This window comes from Sturnus vulgaris, chromosome 1 (assembly GCF_052056855.1).
Source record: "Sturnus vulgaris isolate bStuVul1 chromosome 1, bStuVul1.hap1, whole genome shotgun sequence".
Lineage (NCBI taxonomy): Eukaryota > Metazoa > Chordata > Aves > Passeriformes > Sturnidae > Sturnus > Sturnus vulgaris.
In genome coordinates this window covers 19,836,582-19,861,540 of record NC_142243.1, presented here as the reverse complement: position 1 = coordinate 19,861,540, position 24,959 = coordinate 19,836,582, and the positions used below count along the sequence as shown (strand labels likewise).

The following is a 24,959-nucleotide window of genomic DNA, read 5'->3' as shown; positions in this document are numbered from 1 at the left end:
TCTTGCTGTTTAATGTTCCCTCAGCTGACTTGGCTCATAGCTGTGACGTACTGGAGGCTGCTCCAGTGCCTCCTTTCCTACCTTGTTTGCTTAAACTAACTGCACAACAAACTGTACTTTTTAATCACTGTGACTTGGGTGAATAATGCTACATCTATGTGAGTCTATAAATACTTTTCTGAACCCAAATGTGAAAAAATCCCAACAACAGCAAAACATTTAGGGCTCAGTTGACCAAGCCTGGTGAGCACTTTGCACATACATCCCGTCAGTTACTTACTGAATATGTGCTTATTGATTGGCACAAAGCTGATAATCTGAATCCCTGCTAGCCTAGGAGACACTGGAAGCTTTCTGTGCAACACAAACTAATGCTGTAATGATGTTTCTCTAATCTGTGTTTTGTTTTTTGTTTGTTTTTTTTAACAGTCTTATGGTAAAGGGGCAAGAAGAAAAAACCGATTTAAAGGGTCAGATGGGAGTACATCTTCTGACACTACCTCCAACAGTTTTGTACGCCAGGTATGGGTTTTCAACTTCTGAAAGAGTGGATGGCTTGCTGTTGTAAATGTTCAAAATATAATTTTAATTTTTTTTTCAAGTTGTCAACTCAGAGTGATGCTATAGTCTGAGAAATAGCAGAAGTCTCTTCTGGCACAATGAAAAATATTTGGTTGCTATTGTTTTGGTCTTGGTATAAAAATACTTTTTCATTTCTCATTCATTTCCATGTATAGTAGTTATCCTTATTTTTGTTACTCTAATGCTATCAGGTGATTAAAGCTGGAGGAGGAGGCAAAGTCTGATGGAAGTGTCTAAAGTGTCAACATTGGGAAGAAAGAATTAAAACCCTACCAGTCCTCAGGATTTTCCTGCTTAAAATAGTGCTGCATGAGGCAGTGTTAACCTAGATCCTTTCCTCCCACATCCCAAGGTTATTTTAAGGCATGGGTTGGAGGGGAAATCCCTGGCAGCATTTGTCCCCATTGCACTAATGCTGGAAGGAGCCTGGAGAAGATGGGATGGTGTTGTAGGCTTCCATGCCCCAGTGTCTGTCTCCTTCAAAGGGAGATCCTGGTGGAGCCTGGTGGGGATCCCAGACCAGTGTGGGTGCTTGCAGGACAGCTCATGCTGGCCAACAAAAGGTATCTGGAAGTGTATCCAGAGCCCAGGGTGGCTCGGGTGCTACTGAGGTTGTGCTTGTGGGGAAGGAGGGTGTGTGCCAATGAGCAGATTGGTACCCAGAACACCACAGTGACTGAGCCTGTGCAGTTTGAAACAGTTCTTCATGCCCAGCTGATTCAAGTCCTGGTATCTTCAGTGCAGACTTTCCCATCTTTTTCAGCGAGGTTCTGGAATTTGGGAACTTTCATAGCAGAGTTTTGAGGGTTTTTTTTACCATAAGCAGGCATCACACCTTCTCTACTGGCTTGTTTTGCATGTTCCTTCATCCCAAATTATTTAATAACTCCATTGATGTTACATTCATTGTGTCAGTACACATCTTCTGTTCACAAAATTCTTTCACTTTGTCCTGCTGTAATTGTATTGGTCGGTTTTGTGGCAGGCTGTGTATTTGTTAAAGTCACGCCCTCGTTGCATTTCAGTGTCTGTAAGACATAGACATGAAATATTAATTGATCATGGGAGTTTTCTGTGGAAATAAACTATATCAAGGTGGAAACCCTGGATCTAGGGAATTACTTGTTTGGGACATTTTGTCCTATCTTAAAATACTGTGAGTCAAAATAGTGTTTGAGAGTACCAACAGGATCTCCCAGTTCCAAGGAATCTTTGTAAGGAATTCTGTGTTGCTGTTTTCCTTAGCTCCTTGTGGATGCTCAATTCAGCCTGGAACATTTTTAGCAGAGTATGAATGTTTATTTTACACCAGCTGCACATGCTTCTTTGCCTTTCTTGTTTACCTAAATGAAACCTGAAGTTGGTCTCAAGTATCTCCTCTTGCTCCTCTTGTCATGGTGAGGAGCAGGACAAAGAGGATCCACAAGGAGGTGGATCATCAAACCAAGTAGGGATGATAGGTGGGCTCCTGTAGTCACTGGAGATCACAGAGTGGGAGGCATGGTTTATCAAATCTCCAAAACTAGCATAGAAAGCAGGTTTGGTGAGCTGTAGACTAAGTGTGTCTATATCTTTCCAAGGGGTTTAAAGGGAATGTGACTTCAAATGTAGATTTTTACAGAAGAGATTTATATATTTCCCTGAAATAAAATTTAGTAGTTACTCAAGTGATGTAATACAAATGACTGGATGGTGAATAGGCTTCTGTGAAAAATCAGAGCTTTCACAGATTGCTGAAACTAAACTCAGTTTTGAAATTATATGGTCACTGAAAGAATGTTAAGGGATAAATCAATTAATGAATAAATATATGTGAAATAGTCCAGAGTAAATTTAAAAAAAAAATCCCCACAAAACATTCCTAGCAAGTTATATACAGGCAGAGCTGTTCAAGTTCTAGCAGATGTATGAGAGAAATGCCTCTTCACAGTTACTGCTGAGGCATTTATGTCAGAGCTTGGATTCCATCTTCAGCAGGTTTTCCTGCTCTGGTTCTTCTCTAGGGACAGCCTGGTTTCTCTTGCACTGAGGAAGAATTGCCACCAACATGACCAGGGTGCCCAGTGTTCCAGATATTAAACAGAATGGGGGCAGAGTTTTCTGCTGGCTCAGCTGTTGTGCTCTTCCCAGAAACTCTCATGGTCTACATATTGTTTATCTCCAGCTATCTTGCAGGGTATTTTACATGGTATAAATGAACATAATTGTTTTGCAATAACCATTTACTTGCAGGGAAAAAAAATCCATTAATTTTGTATTTCTCCAAGATGGATGAAAATTGCTGAAAAGCAGGGCAGACAAATGAGTTTAAACCTTATAGAGTCAATGATGTACTGTTCATTTCCTGTTATTTTATTTTAGTACTCTCTTAAAACTAGGAAATAAGTTCTTGCTTAAAAATGAATTTGTGGAGTTGTTTAATGGGAGTTTTGATGTAGACATGGGATACACACAACCTGTTTGTTTCAGCAATGCTTATGTTGCCTATAGCTGCCTTTAGTTTCTCCAACCTCCTTTCCCTCCCTCAGTTCCTGTTTCCTTTCCTGTTTACTTTTTAACTTCTGCAACTTTTATGTGCATCTCTACACTGAAGAAGGAGTACTCTGCACTGAAGAAAGAATGCTGGGGTTCTCCTGAAAGTTTTTCATTAGGATCTGTCTGCATTCCTTATAAAGAATAAAGAATGTTTGGAAAGTGCTTTTGTGTCATATTTAGCTGGGGGAGCTGTGAGAGGTGTACAGGTTCTTGTCATAAGCACTGATGGAAAGTGGTAGTTCCTAACACAGAAATGTATTTTGGCTGGATAAAGGAAGAAAAATGAATCTAGTCCTAAGGAAATGTTATGCACATTGAAGGCAATTGAGGTATTTGGCAAGAGCAAGGACATAGGGTTCAGTCTTTTGAATCCACAGAGCTGCTGGGCATTTAAGTTAAAGCTGCTGCCGGAGGGAGGGACTTTATTGTTAATGTTGATAAAACTTTATTGTCTGGGTTTTAGTATTTCCTTAAGGACATATGCCCCTCTTGCTCCAATATATACCCAGCAACTTCCCTGCTAGGCATACCACATGCTACAGTAATAAAAATAATGCCAACTTTGTACTCTCGCCTTCAAATGAAACTAAGTAGCATTCAAATTGCTTGAAAACTCCTGCTGTTGTATAAGAAGAATGAAATGTCCTCTGCACAGCCCTGTGTGCAATGATCTTTTCCATTTAAATCTGTTTTGTGGCGTGCTGAAGTAGAGCAGAGCAATCTATCCAGTATTGTTTCTGATGTGTATAAAAGAAGACTTAAACTGAAGCAAGAGCATCTGTATGTAATATACAAATTAACCCCCCATTCTTTTCAGTCCAGTTAGAGCTCCTTTGTTCTGTGAATTTTATGTGTTGATACAGATTTTTATTATAATTTTTAGTTGTGACACTATAAAACCTTTGAGATTTTAGAGAAGTGTTTGGATCATGTTCTAGTTGTTTGTTACAAATAATGTTTGTTTAGTTTTGTCTCCAGCATGTTATTGATGATATTTGAGCTTAAAAAAATAACAACAATTAGGCCTTCTTTTTATTGCTAGCAACTACTGCTTGTCTTTTCAATAACAGGAGATGAAAATTTTTTCCTCTCTGCTATCTTGTGAAGTTGTATTGGCAATTAAGCTGTGTATTTGGAAAGCAGAAGCATCATTGCACACCAATCAGCTCCTAACTAAATGTAATCAGTTGTCTTTAGGGAACTAAAGGACATTGTGTTATATAGTTTTCATCATCTTTTTTGAGCTTTGGAGTGATAAGCAGCTTGTTCTTAGGGTTAGTTATGAAAGACTGAATTGGATTTGATCTGTAGTTGTTGCCATTTTGACTGATGCTTGGTAATGATTTTGTTCCCAAGGGTTTCTTCAAAATACAGATCAGACAAATGTTTTGCACACGTCACTGTGGCACTTCCCAGGAACATTATTTTAAGCAAATTGCATGTTCTGATAGCATTACATATTTTGTGGTTGTGCTGCTGGACCCATCTTTGTCAAGGTTTTATTTTAAATCGTAATGATTAATCAGAGAGGCAGTCTAAGTTGTTGGGATTTTTATGTATTGCAAAGGCAGATTAGATTGTGAAATAGGCTGTTGTCTATAGACTGGCTTACAGAAATATTTAAGGTTTTACAAATCTGTTTTTTCTCCTTTAAATATTGGCTTGATGCCTGTTATACTGTGCTCACTCAAAAACACAGCTATAAATAATTATGTAGGGAATTAATTATTCTTCTGCTTTCCTCTAAGGACGTTTGCCTAGCTGTGTAATTACCTATTGAATTTTATGAATGGTAAAACTAAGATTTGCTCTAAAAACCAATTTGAAAATATTGACTTAGTTTTGCTCATAAACATGCCTCTTAATCTTGATTTCACCAGAGAACTGGGCCATGTCAGAAATGTATTCCTCTTGTTTTAATTGCCTTTTTTCTTCCAGATGTAGAGCTCAGCTTTGATTTTTAATTTTTTTTTCGTTTTTATGAGAGGAAGAGCTTACGTATTCAGTGAGGCTGTGCATTTACAGGCTGAGCCACAAAGAGCTGCTGTAGAGTGGGCACAGATATTAGCTTTGGTCTTCATGCCCAGTACTAACAATCTTAGGCTGAAAACCTGCCTGTATTTAACCTGCTAGGACTATTCTTTCTTCTTAAAGACTATATGTGAACAACATTGTGGCTAGCCAGAAAATCTGAATAAATAATTACAAATATGGCTCATTTGCCAATTAAAATATTCTTACATCCTTTGTGTGCCTCAAATTATGAGACATATTTTGCTTGTAGAGAAAAAAGGAGCATTGCAGACTTGCCATTAGCTTTTATCCATTAAAAAAGGAGGTATGTGAAGCACTTTTAGAGGTATTGTGCAAATACTGATTGTAATACATAAAAATATATACCTACTGCTCAGGTTAATTTTCTCATCTCCTATTTCTGATGCAAATGTCTGAGGTTGTTTTGTTAGATTTTTTCTGGTCTCTTTCTGCACATTTCACTGAAAGCCACAGCGGTGATGCTTGTGGCCTGTGCTTACTATTGTGGTTGCATTGAAGCCTTACACAAGTGATAAATTCTAGAAAGTCTGCTTATTTCAAACACATTAAAACTGTTACTTTGTGGAGAATTGATAGAATTGTGGTGCCTTATGTTATTCACCATAAATTGTAAGTTATTGAAAGGAATACATAGCACTTGGATAAAGCAAACTTAAAGTGAGGTTGGCATAGGGAGTGTGATGTCTGTACTGCCCTGTTCTGGTGTTAGCCAGTGTGTGACTTTAAATCCTGGGCAGGCAGGATTTCAGGGTGACCTGCTGTTTGTATTGAGCAATGTAAATCAGTTTTTAGCCAAATCCACTGAGACTGCCTTTGTTGTGATACTACTCTAGGAGTAGTACTAGCATGGGAAAGCAACTGTTTTTTATGTACTTCTTGTTGTATGAAGTACACCAAGTTCACAGTGGGGTGAAGAGCTTAGAGCAGTGCAGAGATTCATAAGAAAATGTCAGTTCAGCTGTTGATGTAGAGTTTCATTTATGGCTCATAAATGAATAAGTAAATCGTTCTCAGTTCCTCAGTCATGTGGTAAAAAGCAGTTGGATGGGGAGTGGGAGGAGGACAGCTTTTAGAAGAGGCCTGGATTGGGAGAGTGGGGCTGGAGGAAGGGACGGGGGAGAAAGGGATTTTCCCTTCTGATGGTACTTGTGGAGCTGCAGACATGGAGGGAAAAATCACATTAGGCTCATTGAGCTATAGATTTCCTCGGCTGTAGTAAGAGTTTGAAAAGTCTCCTTTTTTGGCCTGGAGAGAATAGAACAGATGCCCCTATAAAGCACGGGATTTTGGCAGGCATGACTGGAGGGGAGATGGCTGAGAAAAAGCTGGCAGAAAGGAAGTTCATTTGTGGACTTCAATTCTTTCATGGGCCCTTTTTTGCCTCAAATGGTTTCTAAGAATAGAAATCAAAATGTTGCCATGTGTTTAAAAAAACCCCACACACCCTCTAACCAAAACAAACAGGCAAAACATCTTAATGCTCTTCTTACACGTCCGTTTATGCTTCTTGTAGCAGGGTAAGAGAAAATTACCGGGGGGGAGAGCAGCTAAATGAAATGCTTTATAAAAACAGAAGGGTAGGAGCTCTCTCTATAGCTGTGAATGGGTGTACATGTTTGATCTTACTCTGCATGAGCTGCAGTCAACACGTCCTTTTCCAAGCAGCAGTGGAAATTTTGAAGGTGGGGCTCACACCTGATGTCTGCTGAGATGATTGCCAGCATTGCTTTGGGCTTGCTAACGTGGTGGGTGGGTGCTGAGAGGTGTCTGAGAGGATCCGTGGCTGCTGTGAGAGAACAGGGGAGATGCAAGCTCTGAAGGGGGGTGGGTGGCATCCCTGGGGAGGGGCAGCTCTTGAACCTCCTTCTTTGGCATTCCCGTTGCTGCTGGCTATGTGCTTCTCTGGTTCTGTAAGGGAGAGGAGGAATGGGGCTTTCCAGTGGCTCATTTTGGGCAGACAGAGGTTTGAGGAGTTTTTAAGCATTAAACTGGTGAAGGATTTTTGGTAAAGATACAGTTGGAGACTCTTCCATCATAGTGGATGACATATGGAATGAGCAGAAGGCCTAAACTGGGTTAGGCTTAAGCCTTTCTCTTTGGCCAAATATCTTTATGGCTGGTGATTGCTCCGTGACTGTTTCCATCTTTCAGTTTCTAATCAGAGTGGGCTTGCAAGAGCTGAACCTCTCAAAAGCCTTACAGCTGTGCTGGGAACCTCCTTGCCTGTATTTGCTGCTCTTTTATGTGGGGTATAGCAGGAGCACCAAGGAAAAACTATGCAGCTGTAAAAAGTTAAGATCAAAATTAGGAATAGGATTGAGTGAGAATCAAGTGTTTTGTTTTATTTTGCCCCCTGCTTCTCCCAGAAAATTCAGTGTGGTTTCCAGTTCTTTGTGCAGCATTGTCTATTAATTTGTGGTGAGGTGCAAGGTTTGTTATAAGCTATCATAGATGTCTTCTAGTTATAGTAAGTACAGACATACAAAGTATCTGCAATGGAAGAAGGCTTTTAGTGCATATATTATAGCTAATGCAGAGACTGTAAAAATGTTTTATGAAGATAAATGCAGTATATTTTTGTAACTTTTACTTACAGACCTATCTAGTTAGAAATTTTTTTAACAAGGCCTTACAATATGGGGGTTCTTTTTAGAAATAACATATTTTAAGTCACTTGCAAAATTCAGTTTATAATTACATGGAAGCACGTTGTAAACAATTGCTTAGTTCCTGAGGTGTTTTTGTAGTTTTCAATATTGCATTGATTTTCAGGGTTTGCATTTACGCTGCGTGGTTTTGATTGGGACCGAATGCCTAACACAAGGGAACAGTTTGATCCTCCATAAAGCAAATGTCATCTTCTGCTCCAAAATGCAAGCACATTCATAGAAAAATAACTGCTGGGTGGCCAATGTGCAGCAAGCTGCTTCAATTTCTCCCCATCGTGAAGATGAGCTGCTCCCAGTCACTGGCAGGGCTCAGGGAGTAAAGAAAGATCCTTTGCAACTATCCAGGAGGATTTACTGGATCTTTTGTCTTTCACAGTACTCCACTAGTACATTCCTGCTTAAACTCAGGAGTGCTCAGTTCGTCCCTCACTAAATAGATACACTGCAAAATATATGTGCTATTTCTCTTCAGTTAGTCACAAAATTGCCAGTTTTATGGGCAGTTGCAGGAGAGAATTGTCTTCTCCTGGGCTATGTGTTTAGACCGTATTTCCAGTGCTGATTATATGTTACTGTAGACTTGAATGTTGCTTTTTTGTGTGATCTCACTCAGACTTCGCTGGAATACTAGATTCAATGAAAAGATTTATGCTCCAATACTTTTAAAATTAACTGTAAATCGTCTCAGGAATTTACAATATTTTTTTTAATCAAATTGTGGAGTGGCATCCATGTCAGCACAATTTAGTGAGTTGTTTCCACTGATGGTCACATAATATTTTAGTTCCCGAATATGACTGGCCTGAAAAAGAGTAGGATGTGAAGCAAACCTAGGTGTATAAAAACAGTCCCTTAAAATCTGATATTGTAGAATACATGAATTCTTTTTCCTTTGCCAAAGAAAGTAAGTAATTAATAATGCTCTTGAGATGTGCAGTGTTATTTCTTAGCACCATATAAACTTTTAGTCCCTTAAGTGTTAAATGGTTTTAATCATATGGTTGACTAATAGGATAGTCAGGTCTTGGATAGGAAAGAGAAGTGATTCCTGCAGACAGGTGGGGAGCTGAAAAAGGGACGATGGATGAAGTGAAAAAGGCACAGGAAAGATGAAGTGAAAAATGAAAAACACATTTATATATGCCTTTGATATTCTTCCTCCTTATTGTGTTCACTGCTGTTTTCAAGTTTTCAGTTGTTTTGCAGTTTGAGACTGAGGAGTCTGTTGCAGGATGAGAAATAGCCTTCTCTTTTATTCCATCTTGCATTTAATTGGTGTGTCTTTTAAATTAGAAATACAACTGTAAGCCATGGTTGATCAGATGGATCTCAAAAATGTCCTTATCAGATCCTGCTTTTGCAGGGCCTGAGCTGAAGGCAGACATCATAGTTCCTGTAGAAACAGTGAAGCATAGCTAGCTGGGTTTATTTTTCCTACAAAGGGTGGAAAGTACAGCATATGTTCAGTAATCTCCCCTTGCTACTTTTCTAAAAACATGTTATTGCATGTGTAGTTCTCTGAAAAATCAATCACTCTTTGTCCAACTTCTTTGACCTTATTTATATTTTAGGAATCCTTTTGAAAACAGTAATGTGTCAAGGAAATGTTTGTTTATAATAAGAAAAGATTAAAGACTATTTCAGCCTTGTCCTTGAAATAATTGCTGAGAAAATTGCCAGAGTTAGTAATAGAGTTTAATCAGAAGTTGGTTGGTTTTACACGTTTCTTTTCAAGAGTAGCTACAATTTATCCATCATCTGCCATCTAAACTGAAATCGAAATAAGGTGCTTTCCTAAGATGCTGGTATTGTTAAATAAAATGCTGAAATAATGTTAAAGCAAAATTTCCCATGCTTAGGAAAAATAATGGGTGCTCAAACTCCATAAGCAGTTTGAAGATATTAAAGGTTAAAATGTATAAATCTTCATGTTCCTGTTATTATCTGAGAAATGTGAACAGTATTTAAAATGCTGTTACAGACATGGCAAAGAAATGAAAACACATCAGTAGATTTTAATAATTATACTGTTACTATGCTTTGAAATCTGAATGTAGAAAATTAGTCAACACTTTACACAATAAATAAGTGTGATAATAAAGTGTGGTGTTGAGATAAAGCCTTGGAATGAGATGGCACAGCCAAGTGAAAGAGAGACAGCATCATTTGGAGGCCCAAGAAGCAGTGATTCATTGGAGATAGTCTGGAAGAATTGGCAGTGTGCCGTGTGCTTTTTTTTTATGGAAATAACTTAACTCTGGAAGGTTGAAGATTTTTTCTAGTCTTACTGATTCACTGCTCATAAACAAGAGCTACTCAGAACAATACTTGAATTTTTTTGCACAGTCTCAGCCTCCATAGGATATTTATTTATTTTAGAAAGATTCCTGGTTGATTGAACTACACAGGAGTATCACATTTTATCTTTCTTGAAAATTTTCTTACTCAGAGTTCAGCTCACAATTTACTTAATTTGGTGCTGTAATATGCCTAACAGACAAAAAGTGGCAGAATCCTGTTTAACACAGAATTTGGGATTTAATCTGGTATTCCTCCTATCAGAAATCTGCTTTCTGGTGTGGCAAAGTTCATTCCATCAGCTCAGTCCTTACACGGTACTCAGAGAATCCTTTGGTCTCCTGTGACATGTGATGTCACACTGTCTGTGTTATCCTACACCCTGTATTTTCTCTCAAAGCAAGTTCAGCTAAACCTAGGGTTAATTTCCAGCATGCATCAAATGTGTATCATTTGGAGAATGTCCTATTAGTTCTTAAATTTTTGGAAGGGTAAAGGGAGCCCAAAGCCACGGGATAATGTGTATTTTTGATACTAAGTCTCCTGCTTGTAACTGTAGCCGTGGTTGATTGTTGATGTGGCAAAGCACTTGTGGGTGGCTTACATTTAGCTAGGAGTTACTAATAGCCAGGGGAAACGAAGAGATGAAATAATAATGAAACCCACTGTTGCAGTGTTTGCTTCATTAAATAAAAGAGAGGAGGTTCATCCATGGGAACAAGCATACAATGTTATGATTTTAGGAGATGTGTGCATCATTTGTTTTTTTATCAACGCTGCAAAACAGAAATCCCAGCCTCAGTTCTGGAGTCTGTCTTCTCTGATGGTTCCCTAGGGGTTGCTCTGTAATGAATCTCCTTGTACTGTGCTTCTGACTAAAGACTGCAGCATATTGTTCCGAGGGTGGCATTGATCTTTTCTGTTTTTCTAATTTTTGTGCTGTAAAGTACTAACCTGTTTAGGCTTGCCAGTGCTGTTGGTTCTGCAGTCTGTTTGCAAGTAAAGACAGACCTTGCCCAGATGAAATTAGGATCTCTGCTGTTTCCATTACAGTTTTAATTTTCCCCCTTTGGAAAATTTGTAGTCAGTCAGCTTAAAATTCTGGATCAATTTATGCATCCAACAAGAAGAGTCCTTGATTTAGACGTTGAATGACCTCCTCTTACTGCCTGAATATTTGGTAGATGGACTTGGGGGAAATCTTATTCTTAGGTTGTAAAAAATTTAAACAGAAAGTTTCTAGGCAGACTTTCTTGGCAGCATACATAAGATTTTATTTTTCACGTTAGGAAAGTTCACTGTATTTATAAGACTGGCATTATTCATGGTTTTTCAGAACACGTGCTAGAAGTCAAGCAGCTGCAACTTACAGTTAATCTGACAAAAATTTACCTCTGCTTACTCTGAGTACTACTCAGGGATTTTTCTCTGCTAGCTAGAGAGCTAGCTTTAAGGCTTTTTGAAAGGTCTTACCAGTGTGGTAGTGCCAGCTGTGTTGCAGGACCTTAACTTGGTCTTATTTGTACTAATGGACTTTCCTTTCAAAATAAATAAATTTTTCTGAAAAAGTGGTATTTTAGTGGTCATTCAAGAGTTGGAAATACAATTTCCCTTATATTTCCAGGAAGACAGGATCTACCTGAAAATGCATCATCAGTTTTATTACATAAGTTATCCCCAAACCAGAGCCCTATGAAAATCTGAAATGTGTATGAACCCCATCTCTGCCAACTTGAGGAAGTGCTTGCCATTGCTTTGCACTTGTTTGGCAGGAATGTTGTCAGCCACGGGGACAAGGAGACTGCCTGAGACACGAGGGCGAGCTGCTGGGGAGTCATTTGCCAGTGCTGTGGCTCCCAAGCTGTGCTGGTGCTGCTTTGCTGGGCCAGTGAGGCTGCACAGGCTGCTCAGCTGGTGGCCAGGGGAGCGATTTGGATGCTTGGTCCCAGCAGGTGCCCTCTCAGCCCCAGCTGGTGTTGCTTGAGTGCTGCTTTGGGTCATGTGCTGCATGCAGCCTCAGAGGACTGTAGCAATGGTCCTGTGGATTTTTACTGTACACAGGACAGCCCCTGGCTGAAGAGTGTGGTTGAAGTCCTTATCATGCCAAAAGCCCTCAGACTTGGATGCCTTAGTCCCTCTGGTTTTGCCCACACTGTGGGAAGCCCCTGGGTTGGGAGCACACCCCTTGTGCAGCATGGCAAGCAGAGATGCATGTAAACACCATTGCCTTTTTCCTCAGCCCTACATTGTAGTTTCCTTGGAAGTGAAGCAGTTTGCAAGGAGGCCCAACCTGCTGTGTGTTCCAGAAGTTTCTGAGTTTGTACAATGGCTGGACCATTTTCTCCCTGTGACTGCTGGACATTTCTCCCACATGCTGACACCTGTCTTGTTGGCATGGATGTCCTCAGCTGCTAGCAGGAGACTTCAAATCCTGTCTCCAATGAATGTTTTGACAAAAACTATACTGGAAATCATGATATCAGCAGGTGTCAAGTATGAGATAGGTCAGGAAGCAGACAGAAATGGAAATTAAGGTAATGTGTCATCACAGAGAAGAATTCCCAGTCTTTGTAAGCAGAAAACCCAGAATACCAGGGTAAACAAAGGGAAATTTTCCCACTGTGGCTACAGACATTTTACAGGACCCATTTGCTGCTGTATAGAGTATTCTAGGGATTTCGGAATAGAACCAATTTATCAGATTGCTAGCAGTCTGTTGTTTGTTAGGTCTCTAGGCACCCTAAATGAGGGTGACTGAGGCATTTGGCTAAATGTTGTTTGCTCCTTATATGGTGTATCACTGCCATTTAAGAGAGTATCTATTAATTACTATCCACTTTGCAAACTTGTCTGTTTTTTTCATGAGAAGATAGGGTACAATTTGAACTGTTCTATTTTAGAATCCTTTTTTTCCTTTTATCCTGATTTTCTTAGGAGAAGAGGAGAACCTGGTACATAGTCTCTGTTGCTTAGCTCATTTAGGTTGCTTCCAGTGGATGCTGTTGGCATTAGGCAGGGAGGAAAGTACTTTTTCACTCTCACCCAAGCTAGCAGCATTATTGTGTGTGCTTGATGGTTATGGAGACAGACCATCTCTTCCAGAAGTTGATTTGTATTGCCTTAATTAGTCTTGTACTCTGAAACAGTCTCCAGAAGAAGGAATTGTAGTCCCACTGAGTGCTGGGGGAGCATTAACTGCCTGTGGTTGGTTGCTGTGAATGGTCTCTTCTGCTCATACCTGTGTCTGATGCTCAGGCTTTCTTCTTGGCTGATGTTTCTGAAGGTGTTTAACATTGACAGCACCAGTGTAGCTATTGAGCACAGATTCAGCACACATTCAGCAAAACACATACAGTGTTTTCTGTGTCTGTACATCTTATTTCAATGGACACCTTTTGCATCTATTCTAATCATATGTTCTAATACCTGTGGGGTGTAGAATACAGCAGCACATAAGCTGTTTTTAATTTTATTGCTGTTCTGCATTTAGGAGTGACTCATTGCTTTGGAGACTGAGTTGATAAAAAATTTACACATCTCATTAATCTAATACTGTAATTCCTGAGAAACATTACACTGAAAAAGCCCATTGTTCAGATGGTGCATGGTAACTTTTACTCTATGGAATAGTACTCTGGTCTGCATGAAACCATCCTAGGTGTAATTTTCTAGCAAATAATAAAACACAAGGAGTTCTTTACAGAAACCAAGAAAATGATGCCTTGGAACTCAGACCCCAGGGAGAACTGGATCAGGAGTTTTAAGAGGCTTCAATTTCATTCTGTTAGTCATATGATTCATTGTCATTTGTATCAACCTTGAAGCTTTTCTGAACAATTTCATTTTTTTTCCTTTTTCAATATAAATCTAATAGATTGATGACAACCACCTGATTGACCAAGAGATTGGATTTTAAACTATTGTAAAGCTCTTGTTTTATGTGATGGCAGTCCATAATGTGACAGCATAATAATAACAACAAGAGGAAACCCTTATGCATCTTTGCTCCCCTTTAGTTTTATGATTCTCATTTAGACAAATTTTTTAATGAAGAACATAGCTAAGTGAGCTACTTTAAAAATTTTTAGAACTAAGTTGATTATCTTCTTGTTTCACTATTTGTTTTTAGTTTGTATTGGAATATAGTGTCTCATGTCTTCCCTGCTTCCCTCCCCCTCCCAACAGAAAAGCCCAACACCAAAAGAGCTAATGAAAGGTCCCTACAATCCATTTTTGCATATAAAAAGTTTTGAAAGTAAGGAGAAACTGAAAATAATATTTGACGTGGCAAACAATCATTCCCAATATTAATTGTAATGGAATGTGTGTAAAGCAAAAAAGCAGGAAACAAAACCCGTGGAGAGAGCACTGGAAAACACTTGATCACAGTCAGTCTTCAACCTCTCATTTCAAAGACAGTAGCACTAGGTCAGTTTTACACCTACTTTCTGGAATCTGGGCAGCACAACTCCATGCGAGCTTGAACATCTCCTGTCTGGAGCAAAAGCTTGGTGTTTGCTGTAATATCCTTCAGGATAAGTGCCAGAGTTTGCAGCGTTTTTGTTTCTTCTGGGAGTAACAGTTTTGGTGTAGTAAAGTTGTTATGGTAATATACTTAGGATAAAAATTCTGAATGTGGTAAAATGTATGGATAGTTCTTAACTGAAGTCAGACTCCCTGGCTGTAATTTTTTTAATGCTGTAAGAAGACAGCATGATGAATTGCACATGTGAGTGAAGCTTTGCTTCACTTTTTTTAAAGTTATCCATAGGATGTGTGTGTGTGTGAGTACTTTATTTCCTTTTTGTCTGGAGGGCATAAAAATAGTTCTCTTGCCCTGGATTGTGGGAAGACTGGTGGGCACCTGATGTGTGAATTTAACCCCCATTTTCTGAAGGACAATAGTCCATGAGTTGCAGTGATTACTTTTTTTTGACTCATGTAAACGACATCTGCTCTGTTCAATGTTGTAATGCATTCCAGGAACTTTCTGTTTATTGCAAGTACAAACTAGGCACAGAAACTCCAATTTAAGAAATATTTCTTTAACTTTCTATAATCTGAGATTTTGACATCCAGTTTAGGTTGGAGAGTATACCTACATGCAATTCAGTCTAGTAAGTGGTGTTTTAACATGTCTTGGTTCAAGACAGAGAAATATAAATGAGTAAATGAGGAACAGGTAAATTGTATGGACGTAATTACCTGAAATTGTGGGAGAAAACTGCATAGACTGCAAACTTTTGGTATTTGTGAGTGTGACTTCCCCTGATCCTGATGAAATTCAGACTTAATAGACACAAGTGAGAGTGGCTGTATCTTGGAGGAAAGGCTCTTGCTGCCTTGAAGCAGAGGCAGCTGGTGCTTTGCAGTGACCAGTGCTGCAGTTCTGCGTGGGCTGTGAGCATCTGTCCTGCTGTACGTAGAGGCACTGGTTTGTAAATTAGTACATCCTACTCTTAATCTTTCTTTTTGAGCCCTGCTTTGTTTCATAGTACTTTATGCCATTGGCATTTGATTTTTTTATCCTGAGACTTAAAATTTAGCTACTATGTTAAGAACAGTAGTAAAGTAAGTGTCCATAATTTACTGAAGAAAACCTGAAATTGTATGCATTTAAGTTTTTTATAGTAATTTTTTGCATATATATTTATTCAAAACATTGGGAAAAAAATTCTGTTTGCCCTACTGGTGCTCTCCAGCAGTTCTACATCTGAGCTTTATACATTGTTCCACAGTTGCTGTGCTCCAAGTCCTTCCCTTGCTGCCTCCACACCACATTGTGTCATCCGTTTCTTTATCTGATAACACACAGCTATTCACAAAACACTGATCAAATTGATGACATTGAGTAGTTAGTATACTTTTAATTCTGGAGGCATGCCTTTTTTCTGTTCCTTGTACAGCACTTATGCTATTTCTTTATTTCTTCTACCCGTGGAATAACTTGGACTTTCCACCCTTATGTAAAGATGCTGGCTGCCATGCTAGACTACCAAAGGCTTGTGAAAGTTAAACATATTTCATTTTTATTCTTACTTTTGTGGGAGTTTTAGATACACAGACTGGTTCTGGTCATGATGCTTTTACATTTATGGCTTTGTTTTTGCTTGACAAGAAAGGATGCCAAATTTTGTAAGAAAATTAAATTTTCTCTTTTCTGGGATCAAGGTGCATTATATATAAAATATTATGCAGAAATCTGTGCATTGTTTTCTAAATTATGAATGTTTATTTCCAAAAGTAATCCAAACTGAATATGAACTGTAATGGAATAAAATAATGAGAGGATGAGGAGTTTTAAGTTTTCTCAGTAATGTCAAAAGTTAACATGCTAGTTGTCTGCTTTTAGATAGTGGAGGCATCACCAAAAGTGTGTTTTGATACCACTGTTGTTATGAGACCAAGTGGAATTTTTGCTTTTCATTATCCATGTATTTTCCTCTGAGTAATCTAAAATAATTACCTTACTTAATATTTTGGATACAGATTCTAAAACATATATCTGTCTGGACAATTTGTGAAAGGCTATGTGACCTGTATGTTGTCCTGAAAAAATAATCATGGACTGACTAAAATTTAACCTCTATTAGCTTGTTGTTTCATTTGCATGCTAAGCAATTTTAAAAAATTGTTTTACTGTTAGTCTGCATGCATTGTTTAATAAGGAACAAAGTACTACTTCTTCTGAATAAACCCGCAGGAAAATAGTTGAGCAGTATTAGCAATGTTACTAATAATTGATTGTACCAATTATCAAGTTGCCATAATGGTTTCATAATGAAACCTTGTTTGTGTAACTTAAGTTTTTAATATATAATGTGCTATATGCTTTTTACCTTAAGAGATGTAGCAAAAAAATGAATTACCTTTTTCCTAAAAAGGAAGTAAACAAATATGTTTTTATTGCAATTGTTAGTTTATAAAAATGTTAATTAAACGCATTAAATTGATTGAAGGTGTAGACAGGTTTGTTCTTTGCTTTTCCATTTGTCCTTTCCGTTCAGCTTTTCTAGTACTATGCATTTGGTTGCATGCATTTGACAGGTAATCTTCTTATCAGAAGCTTGCATTATCTTCTACTTAAACTAGATGACTCTAGTTAGTAAATTCCTACCACAGTATGTCCTGTTTGATGTACCACTAAATGGAATTCCCACTGTGTAACTCTCCTTCATGTTCCTTGAGCTTTGATCCTGAGAGCTCCAGCAGTGTGTGAGTCCCACCACAGTGGACAGAGTTTGAAGTTTATCATAATGATAGTTTGGGAGGAAGGGACCTTTGAACATCATCGCGTGCTACCCCAATAAGCAGGGACATCTTCACCAGGATCAGGTTGCTGAGAGCCATGTCCAGCCTGGCCTTGAATGTTTCCTGGTGTGGAGCATCTACCACCTCTCTGGGCAACTTCTTCCAGTGTCCCACTGCCCTCATGGTAAAAGTGTCTTCTTTGCATCTAGTCTGAGATGTGGTTTCCTTCCTGTCTGCTCTCTGTGTTCTTGAGGATGCTTGCACAGTGGTAGAATTTTCTTTCTTTGTCTATTCCTGTCCCCATTTTGGAGTTGTTTTGAACTCTAGAGATTACTGGAAGCCTCAAAAAGACTCCTTGGACCACACTAGTATCAATGAACGAAAGCTCAGTTATCCTGAATAATTTGTATCAGTTTTGGCTCTGTCTCATCCTGTAATTCCTAGAGCTCTCTTCTAAGAGGATCCACTGTGCTATCTTTTGCCCATAAGTCACTTCTAAGATAATTCTTTCAAGTAAAATGAAATCTATTCTTTAGTAGATACAGCTCATGAGCGGAGTAAAGGATTGCTCAGAGTGGCAATTTAAAAACAGGACTGTTTATAAGCAGGTGTGTTTCTTGTTTTATTCACTGGCTGGGAGCAGGGTTCAGGTGTCTGTAATCGTTCCCTGTGAGGGCTGATGCTATCATGACCAGGTTCCCTCTGCAAGGAGCACTCTGTCCTTCCCCACACCAGAGTGGACAATGGAATCTGCTCTTGGAGATGAGACAGGGGGCCCAACACTGGACAGGATGCAGGAATCAAATATTTCAGATGTTGTAGAGGACACTCTAAATCTTAGATCCAAGGGTGAGCTGGAAACAATTCCTGTGGAAGAAATCCAAGACCTTAAACCTGAGGATTTGCAGGAATCTGCTCCTGCTGAAGCAACACAGGACAGTAAACCTGGGACTGGACAGGTACAACAAAGGGATAACTGTGGATTAAAGGTCTGGGGCCTTTTTACAATTGCAGTAATGTATTTGTTAGCAATTATAGGCACACTGTTTTTCAGTTATACTGGAGAAGACTTGCTTGCATTTTACGAATTCAGCCTGCTATTTCTAGAGGTTGGATATGCCAAGCCCCAGAAAGGTGGTGCATGTCATGGGAATCCTTTTTGCTTTAACTAGGCAGAAGTTTATGTATGCTACTGTCATCTTCAGGGGGATTGGGTGGAATGAGAGTATCTATTGCAAGCTGACCTACATAGCCAACTTCCAGGTGTAATGCTGAGCACTCTCCATAATGGATAAATTGAAGCTGTCCTAATATGAGAAGAACTTTTGTGTGCCGTTTGAAATTATTGACCTCAGTTTAGAGAGAAGCTGGAAACAGAATTGTTCCTATTTGTGGTGTTGCGTTCCTCTGCAGAAAATTGCATTCTACTTTGATATCACAGTTCATGGAGAAATGTGAATATTGAGGGCTTCAAGTAGAGCAGGCATAAAATAGGTTTTCTGCATTGGAACAAACGTAAAATATTTTTTCAGTGTTTTTTAAGTGAAGAAAAGATCTCAGGAATGGGAGACAGGGTTTGATGACTGGTCCTGGTGATCTGACCTTTCACTGCAACACGAATCTTTGCTTTTCCGTGCTGCAAGAAGCAGGTGTCTGAAATGCTGGACTGGGTTCTTGCCCAGAAATTGTCTCATCTTAATGTTTCTCTATTAAATTTCCCCATTTGTATGAACTGCTCAGTTAGTGCAGCAGGCATTTGGAACATCTCCTAGGCACCAGGTGAGTGCTTACCTAGCAAGTATTTTCCTCCAAATCAGAGTCCAGATCTACCAGTAGTTGGATCTCAGCCTGCTATCTGCATCCCAAATGGGTGCCTTTCTGTTCCTTAAATATTTGTTTTGTGATAAATGCTTTGAGTTCTTTTAATCTGAAATTTTAACCAGCAGTCCTATCTTGAATGTGAGACGTCTGTCCCAAAGAAAATTATCAAAAATATATTTTGTTGCAAAAAGTCTAGCTAACAGATTAACTTCTTTTATCTCCAGTATTGTTCTTTTGAAAAACTCTTTAATCAAGAAATGTTAGGAAGAACTGCTTGTCAGAATGAAAAGATGAGTCTTGCTTCTGGATGAAAGAATAGTTAATAATACAACAAGAAAATTATCAAGTGTCTCACATTACAACACTTCACGAATCTGAAAAAGGGTTTTACAGAGTGCCTCGACTCTGTTGGAAAATATGAGCTTCTGATGTTGAGGGTTTTTCTTCTTTCTTGTTGGAGGTTTGAGTGTTGGGGAAAAGGGTCGGGGTGGATGGTTGTCATCTCCACCAGTGTGACATGCTGTCAGGATTGTCAGCAATGAAGCTTCATGCAGCTGCTCCTCACTCCAACAGCAGTGGGATTGGGGAAGGAATCAGAATGGTAATAGGCAGAAAACCTGTGAGTTGAGATAAAAACAGTTTAATAAGAAAGCAAAAGCCGCACACACAAGCAAAGCAAAACAAGGAATGAATTCACTGCTTCCCATGGGCTGGCAGGTGTTCAGTCATCTCCAGGAAAGCACAGCCCCAGCACGTGTGATGGTGACTTGGGAAGGCAAATTCCATCACTCCAAATGCACCACCCCTCCCCCTTGCCCACTTCCTCCTTCTTCCCCAAACTTTATATCCTGAGCGTGATGTCACATGGTCTGGAACATCCCTTTGGTCGCTTTGGGTCACCTGTCCCAGCTGTCTTTCCTTGAACCTCCCATGTACCCCCATCTCCCTTGCCAGTGTGGCAGTATGAAAAGCAGAAAAGTCCTTGGCTCTGTGCAAGCTCTGCCACAACAAAAACATCTCTGTATTATCAACCCCGTGTTCAGCACAAATCCAAAACACAGCCCATAGCAACCACTGTAAAGAAAATCAACTGTACCCCAGCTGAAACCAGCAGACTTGCGAAAACTCAGGTACTAAAGTTTTGAAGAACAAGTGCTTCTGAAACAGGGCTTTCTTTTTACTTCTAAAAATGATTTCTTGGTATGAACAGACTCTAAATCTTAGCTTTAATAATTGATTTTCCTATTTGTAAAATAACTTTCTTATTTACTAAATGAAAAAATTAAGTGTGAGGGAATTCTGAAGTTACACTTTAACAGTGCATCTTTTGTATCTCTTTATCCAGGTAACATTCAGCGTTGCTGAATGCAAGATATGATTGATTAATGAGCAGTTGTAGTAATGTGTCCTACATTCTTGAGGCTGGTTTTTAATGCCAAATTGAGAGGAAACCAGTGTCACTGTGCATCTTCAAATATGGAGTCAGGAAAAGACAAGGGTTATTTTCAAAACTTTGAGATTTAATCTTGGCGTAGTTTATTACTTTTCTCTGATGCTGCTGAACATACATTTTCAGAACACAGACACAGCGCTGTGAAAGCACCGCTTTGGCACAGCCCTCCCCTTTTCTTTGTTTAATAGCTGGGAACAGTTCTTGCTGTTTCATTCTGTAATGTTTCCTGAGTTCTTTTTGGTGCTGCTGACTTCATGTGCAGAACCTCATGTGTTTCAGGGTTGTATGTGTACATGGCCCCTTTCAAAATGAAGCAATTAATCATGTTGATAAAGTTGAAAAATTCTTGGCACATGCACAGAAGTTCTTTGCTTATATTCAGAAGCTCTTTTTATTGTTTTTAAAACTCATCTAAAGTACATCCCAGTATTCTTTAAGTTCCCTGAGCATTTAATTTAGCTAAAAAATAGATGGAATTCATTAGAAAATGTGTTCTCTATTAGGAAATTTCATCTTAATGCTTTTAACTAGATATAAATAAGTTTAGAATTATTTCCATTAGTGTTTTGATGTGAGGTAAATGAAAGCAAAGAACTATTTATAAAGAACTAAGGAAAGCTATTGTTAGTAGTGATACAAAATGCTCAATCAATGCTTTTAAAAATATTTCTGCCTTTTTAGGACTGTCAAGAGGCAAACTTTCAGTGTATTCTGGACGCTAAGCACTTGCATTATATAATGATGTGTGTGTAGTTCTTGAACTTTTAAAATAATGTTTAGTTTATGAACTTTTCAACTTGAGATACAGCAGATTCTGCCTGGTGACAGAAAGTAAACAGAAATTAGAACCTGCAGCTTCATTAGATGCCTAGACTAAATACAGTTTGTTTTCTAACGAAGCAGTGTGAATGCTATTCATTCCCCAGTCTTTATATTCAGGGAATTCTGGTAGATTTATGGATCTTGAGTGTCTTTTTCTTTCTGTTTCTTTGTCTCCCTCCCTCCTTTTCATTTCTGGCATCATTTCGTATGACTCAGATATTCCACTATTCTCTCTTTAAAGTGCCAGTAGTGCTTGCAAGAAATGCCAGTGTAATGGACTAGGAAATTCTGGTTCCTTTTCTCTCGAAACAATCCAGGCTAGGCAGTGGCCAGCCCAGCATCATCATATAGATGAAAAAGCCACCATTTCTTACCAGTCTTAGCCTATGAATGAGGAATCCTTAGTGGCAAATGACTGCCCCTAATAATAGCAGAATTATGTTCAGTTAGGGGAGCCCAGCCTGAATGGGGTACAGGAGATTGTTTCCCATATGATTTCCTGTAAAGTGTACATGTGCTTAATTAAGAACAATTAACAAAATGCTCAGCCAAGTATTTGGGGTTTATTACTGTCAAGGTGTCCTTCTGCATAGCCTCTTGTGGTTTTCCATTCTGCACTGTTTACTCTGCTCCTTTTCTCCATGCAAATAACTTTATAGATTTCTCCAGGTCAGTCTAACAGATCTCATGTAAAGAAACTAAGTTTGATTCAGATGGTCTCCTTGGTATAATCTATGCATTTATACTACAGTTTCTGCTGTTGGTGCTTTCTTTGGATGCAATTAGAAAGCATCCCTAAAAGGACCTGGAATCTGCAACATTGGCTCATTCCCAACAGTTGTTATATCATCCCTTCTTCGGGGAGTGCAGCTGTGTGTCATCTTCACATATGTTCAGAATACATTATGAATGGATGTTGCTCTTTCCCAAAGAATGTGCAGCTCTTGTTTGTGTTTGTGATCAGGAGCAATTTAGATTGATCATAAACGTGGAGGAATTAGTAATGGTGTATATGACGCATCTGAAGCAGTCTGATTTGTGTTCACTCTGCTCAGTAGCATCTTGCTTGTCAGAATTTGCAATGCCCATGATAATGGTTTTCCTTCCTTAGGGGGATTTGTGTACAAATTTCGAATCATGTGAAAACTTATTTACAGATCAGACTGCCTAATGCTGTGTGTGTTTTCCATGAACTGTTTTAATTGGAGTTGAAATAAGCCAAAAATCACAACAGCTTTCTTCTAGTCTGCATTAATGATCATTACTCCAATTAATTGTAACAGGGTTCACTTGGACATGGGGTAATGTCTGTATGATTGGGACCAGTGTTATTTACTGTTTTCATCAATGATAGATGAAGGTACTGAGTGCAACCCTCAGTGAATTTGCCAGTGACACCAAGCTGAGTGGTGCAGCTGACACACCTGAAGGACAGGTTGCCATCCAGAGGGACCTGGACAAGCTCCAGAAGTGAGCCATAGGAATCTCATAAGATTCAACAAGGCCAAGTACAAGGTGCTGACCCTGGGTTGGGGCAACCTCCAGTATCAACACAGGCTGGGGATGAAGAGATCAAGAGCAGCCCTACTGAGAAGGTCTTGGGGTGTTGGTGTCATGAAAGGTGGGACATGATCCAGCCATGTGCACTTCACTCACAGCCCAAAAAGCCAAATGTGTCCTGGGCTGCACCAAAAGAAATGTGAGCAGTAGTTCAAGGAGGTGATTCTGCCCTCTACGCTCCACTTTTTTACTGTGAGGATGGTGAGGCACTGGCACAGGTTGCCCAGAGAAGCTGTGGCTGCCCCATTCCTGTAAGTGTCCAAGGCCAGGTTGGATGGGGCTCTGAGCAACCTGGTCTAGTGGAAAGTGTCCCTGGTTATAGCAGGGGAGTGGGAATTAGATGATCTCTGAGGTCCCCTTCCAACCCAGGCCATTCTATGATTTCATTATGATTGGTGCTTGAGCGAGTCCTGCTTTATAAATGTATCATCCTGAATCTCAAGCCAATAACTGGAAATTATTTGGCTTCTCAAGCTGGCCTGCCATTTATTACTTTGCATGTCTGAACTTGAGGTAAGCCATTAGTTTGGAGGGTGAGTGTTCCATCAGGAAACAGCTGCTTCTTACAAGCTGTCCCTGGCCATGGTCAGTAAAGGTGGTGTTAAAAGAGGTGAAGCAAGTGTGCTACATGACTTACCTTACAGTGCTAAAACCCTCCAGAGTCACAGCCTACCCAGCCTGTGTGAAACCTGTGTGAGTGGCTGGAGAAGTATGAATCATTGCTCATAATGAGGAGCCATAATTCAGGCAGATATAAGTACTGACTCAGGGGACACTGAATTGTGAAACAGAGAAGAGCAGATTAGTTTCAGAGGGGCCCAGCAACCTCCCTTCAGCAAACCAAGGAGTGGAAAATGGCACATTAAATGCCAAATGATCCAAAATACGAACTCAAGTTATACGCAGGATTTCAGATGCTGGATGAAAATTAGGTTTCATAAATCAATACCAAAATTTTAGGAGGAGAAGAAACCATGAGGTTGAGATTAATTTACAAAATGCTTTTTTTGAAATCAGAGCATTGTGAATCAGATTTATTGTTCATGTCTCCAGTTACATAATTTAGACCTTACGTTATCTGAAATACTTAATCACATCAAAAGTGTTTTGTTGCACTTCAGTATTTATGTGGTTAATGGTGATCATCACAAATTCCTTCTCTTAATTTTAATGCTAAAAACACCCTTTCACCTACTTTGGCTCCCTCCCCTCATTTTTTTAAAGCTGCGCCATCTAAAGTTGTTCTTAATGACTGTCCAAAAGGCAGTCTCACCTAATTTGTCTAGTTTTTCTAATCCTTTGCTTTTGTTTTGACGTTTTATAATAGATTAAAGACTTGTTTACTGTTATAAGACCTTCCTGCTCCAGTTTACATTTAATCCTTGTTCAAGTCACCTTTTAACTTTCCTGCTGCAATAAACTGACTCAACTGCCTTAACATGCCTGAAGTAATTTTTCTGTCACTCCTCTAAAATTTTAAAGTTTTCATCAGCAGCATAAAAGATGCGTGGATGTTTGTCCTGTGCATATTCTCACTTAATCTTGCTAATAACCATAACATCATCTACTTGCTCTCTCTTTACATTTCTTTGTAGGTTCAAAATCATGTTGACCTTCTAAGCTACAGACCTGCTTAGAAAAAGTCTTTCTGTGACACCAGTATTGTTTGTGATCCTTTCTAGTTTGCTTCTTTCCAAAGTATTCAACTATTACCTAGTTTCCCCTTTGGCTTAAATTAATTTAGTCAGGTCAAGTTTCCACGTAATTGCATCATCTCCATCGCTGTTTATTGCATCCTAGATTTTTCAGATTAACCTACCAGTGAAGTGACCACTTCGTCAGTTACACGTTTTCTGCAAAATCATTGCCTTATTCCATCAAGTTTGGCAGTGCAGTGGAGATCCTAAAAATTA

General features: G+C 39.1%; 1 protein-coding gene across 4 annotated transcripts in view; it reads left to right on the top strand.

Annotated features, from left to right (window-relative positions):
* Positions 1–24,959, top strand: part of CACNB2 (calcium voltage-gated channel auxiliary subunit beta 2) — a 241,380-nt gene that overhangs the window by 10,359 nt on the left and 206,062 nt on the right. For all 4 annotated transcript variants that reach the window (XM_014889579.2, XM_014889577.2, XM_014889576.2 and 1 more), the window contains exon 2: positions 430–522. In XM_014889579.2, the coding sequence (XP_014745065.1) occupies positions 430–522 (93 nt within the window). The remainder of the gene's footprint in view (positions 1–429; positions 523–24,959) is intronic.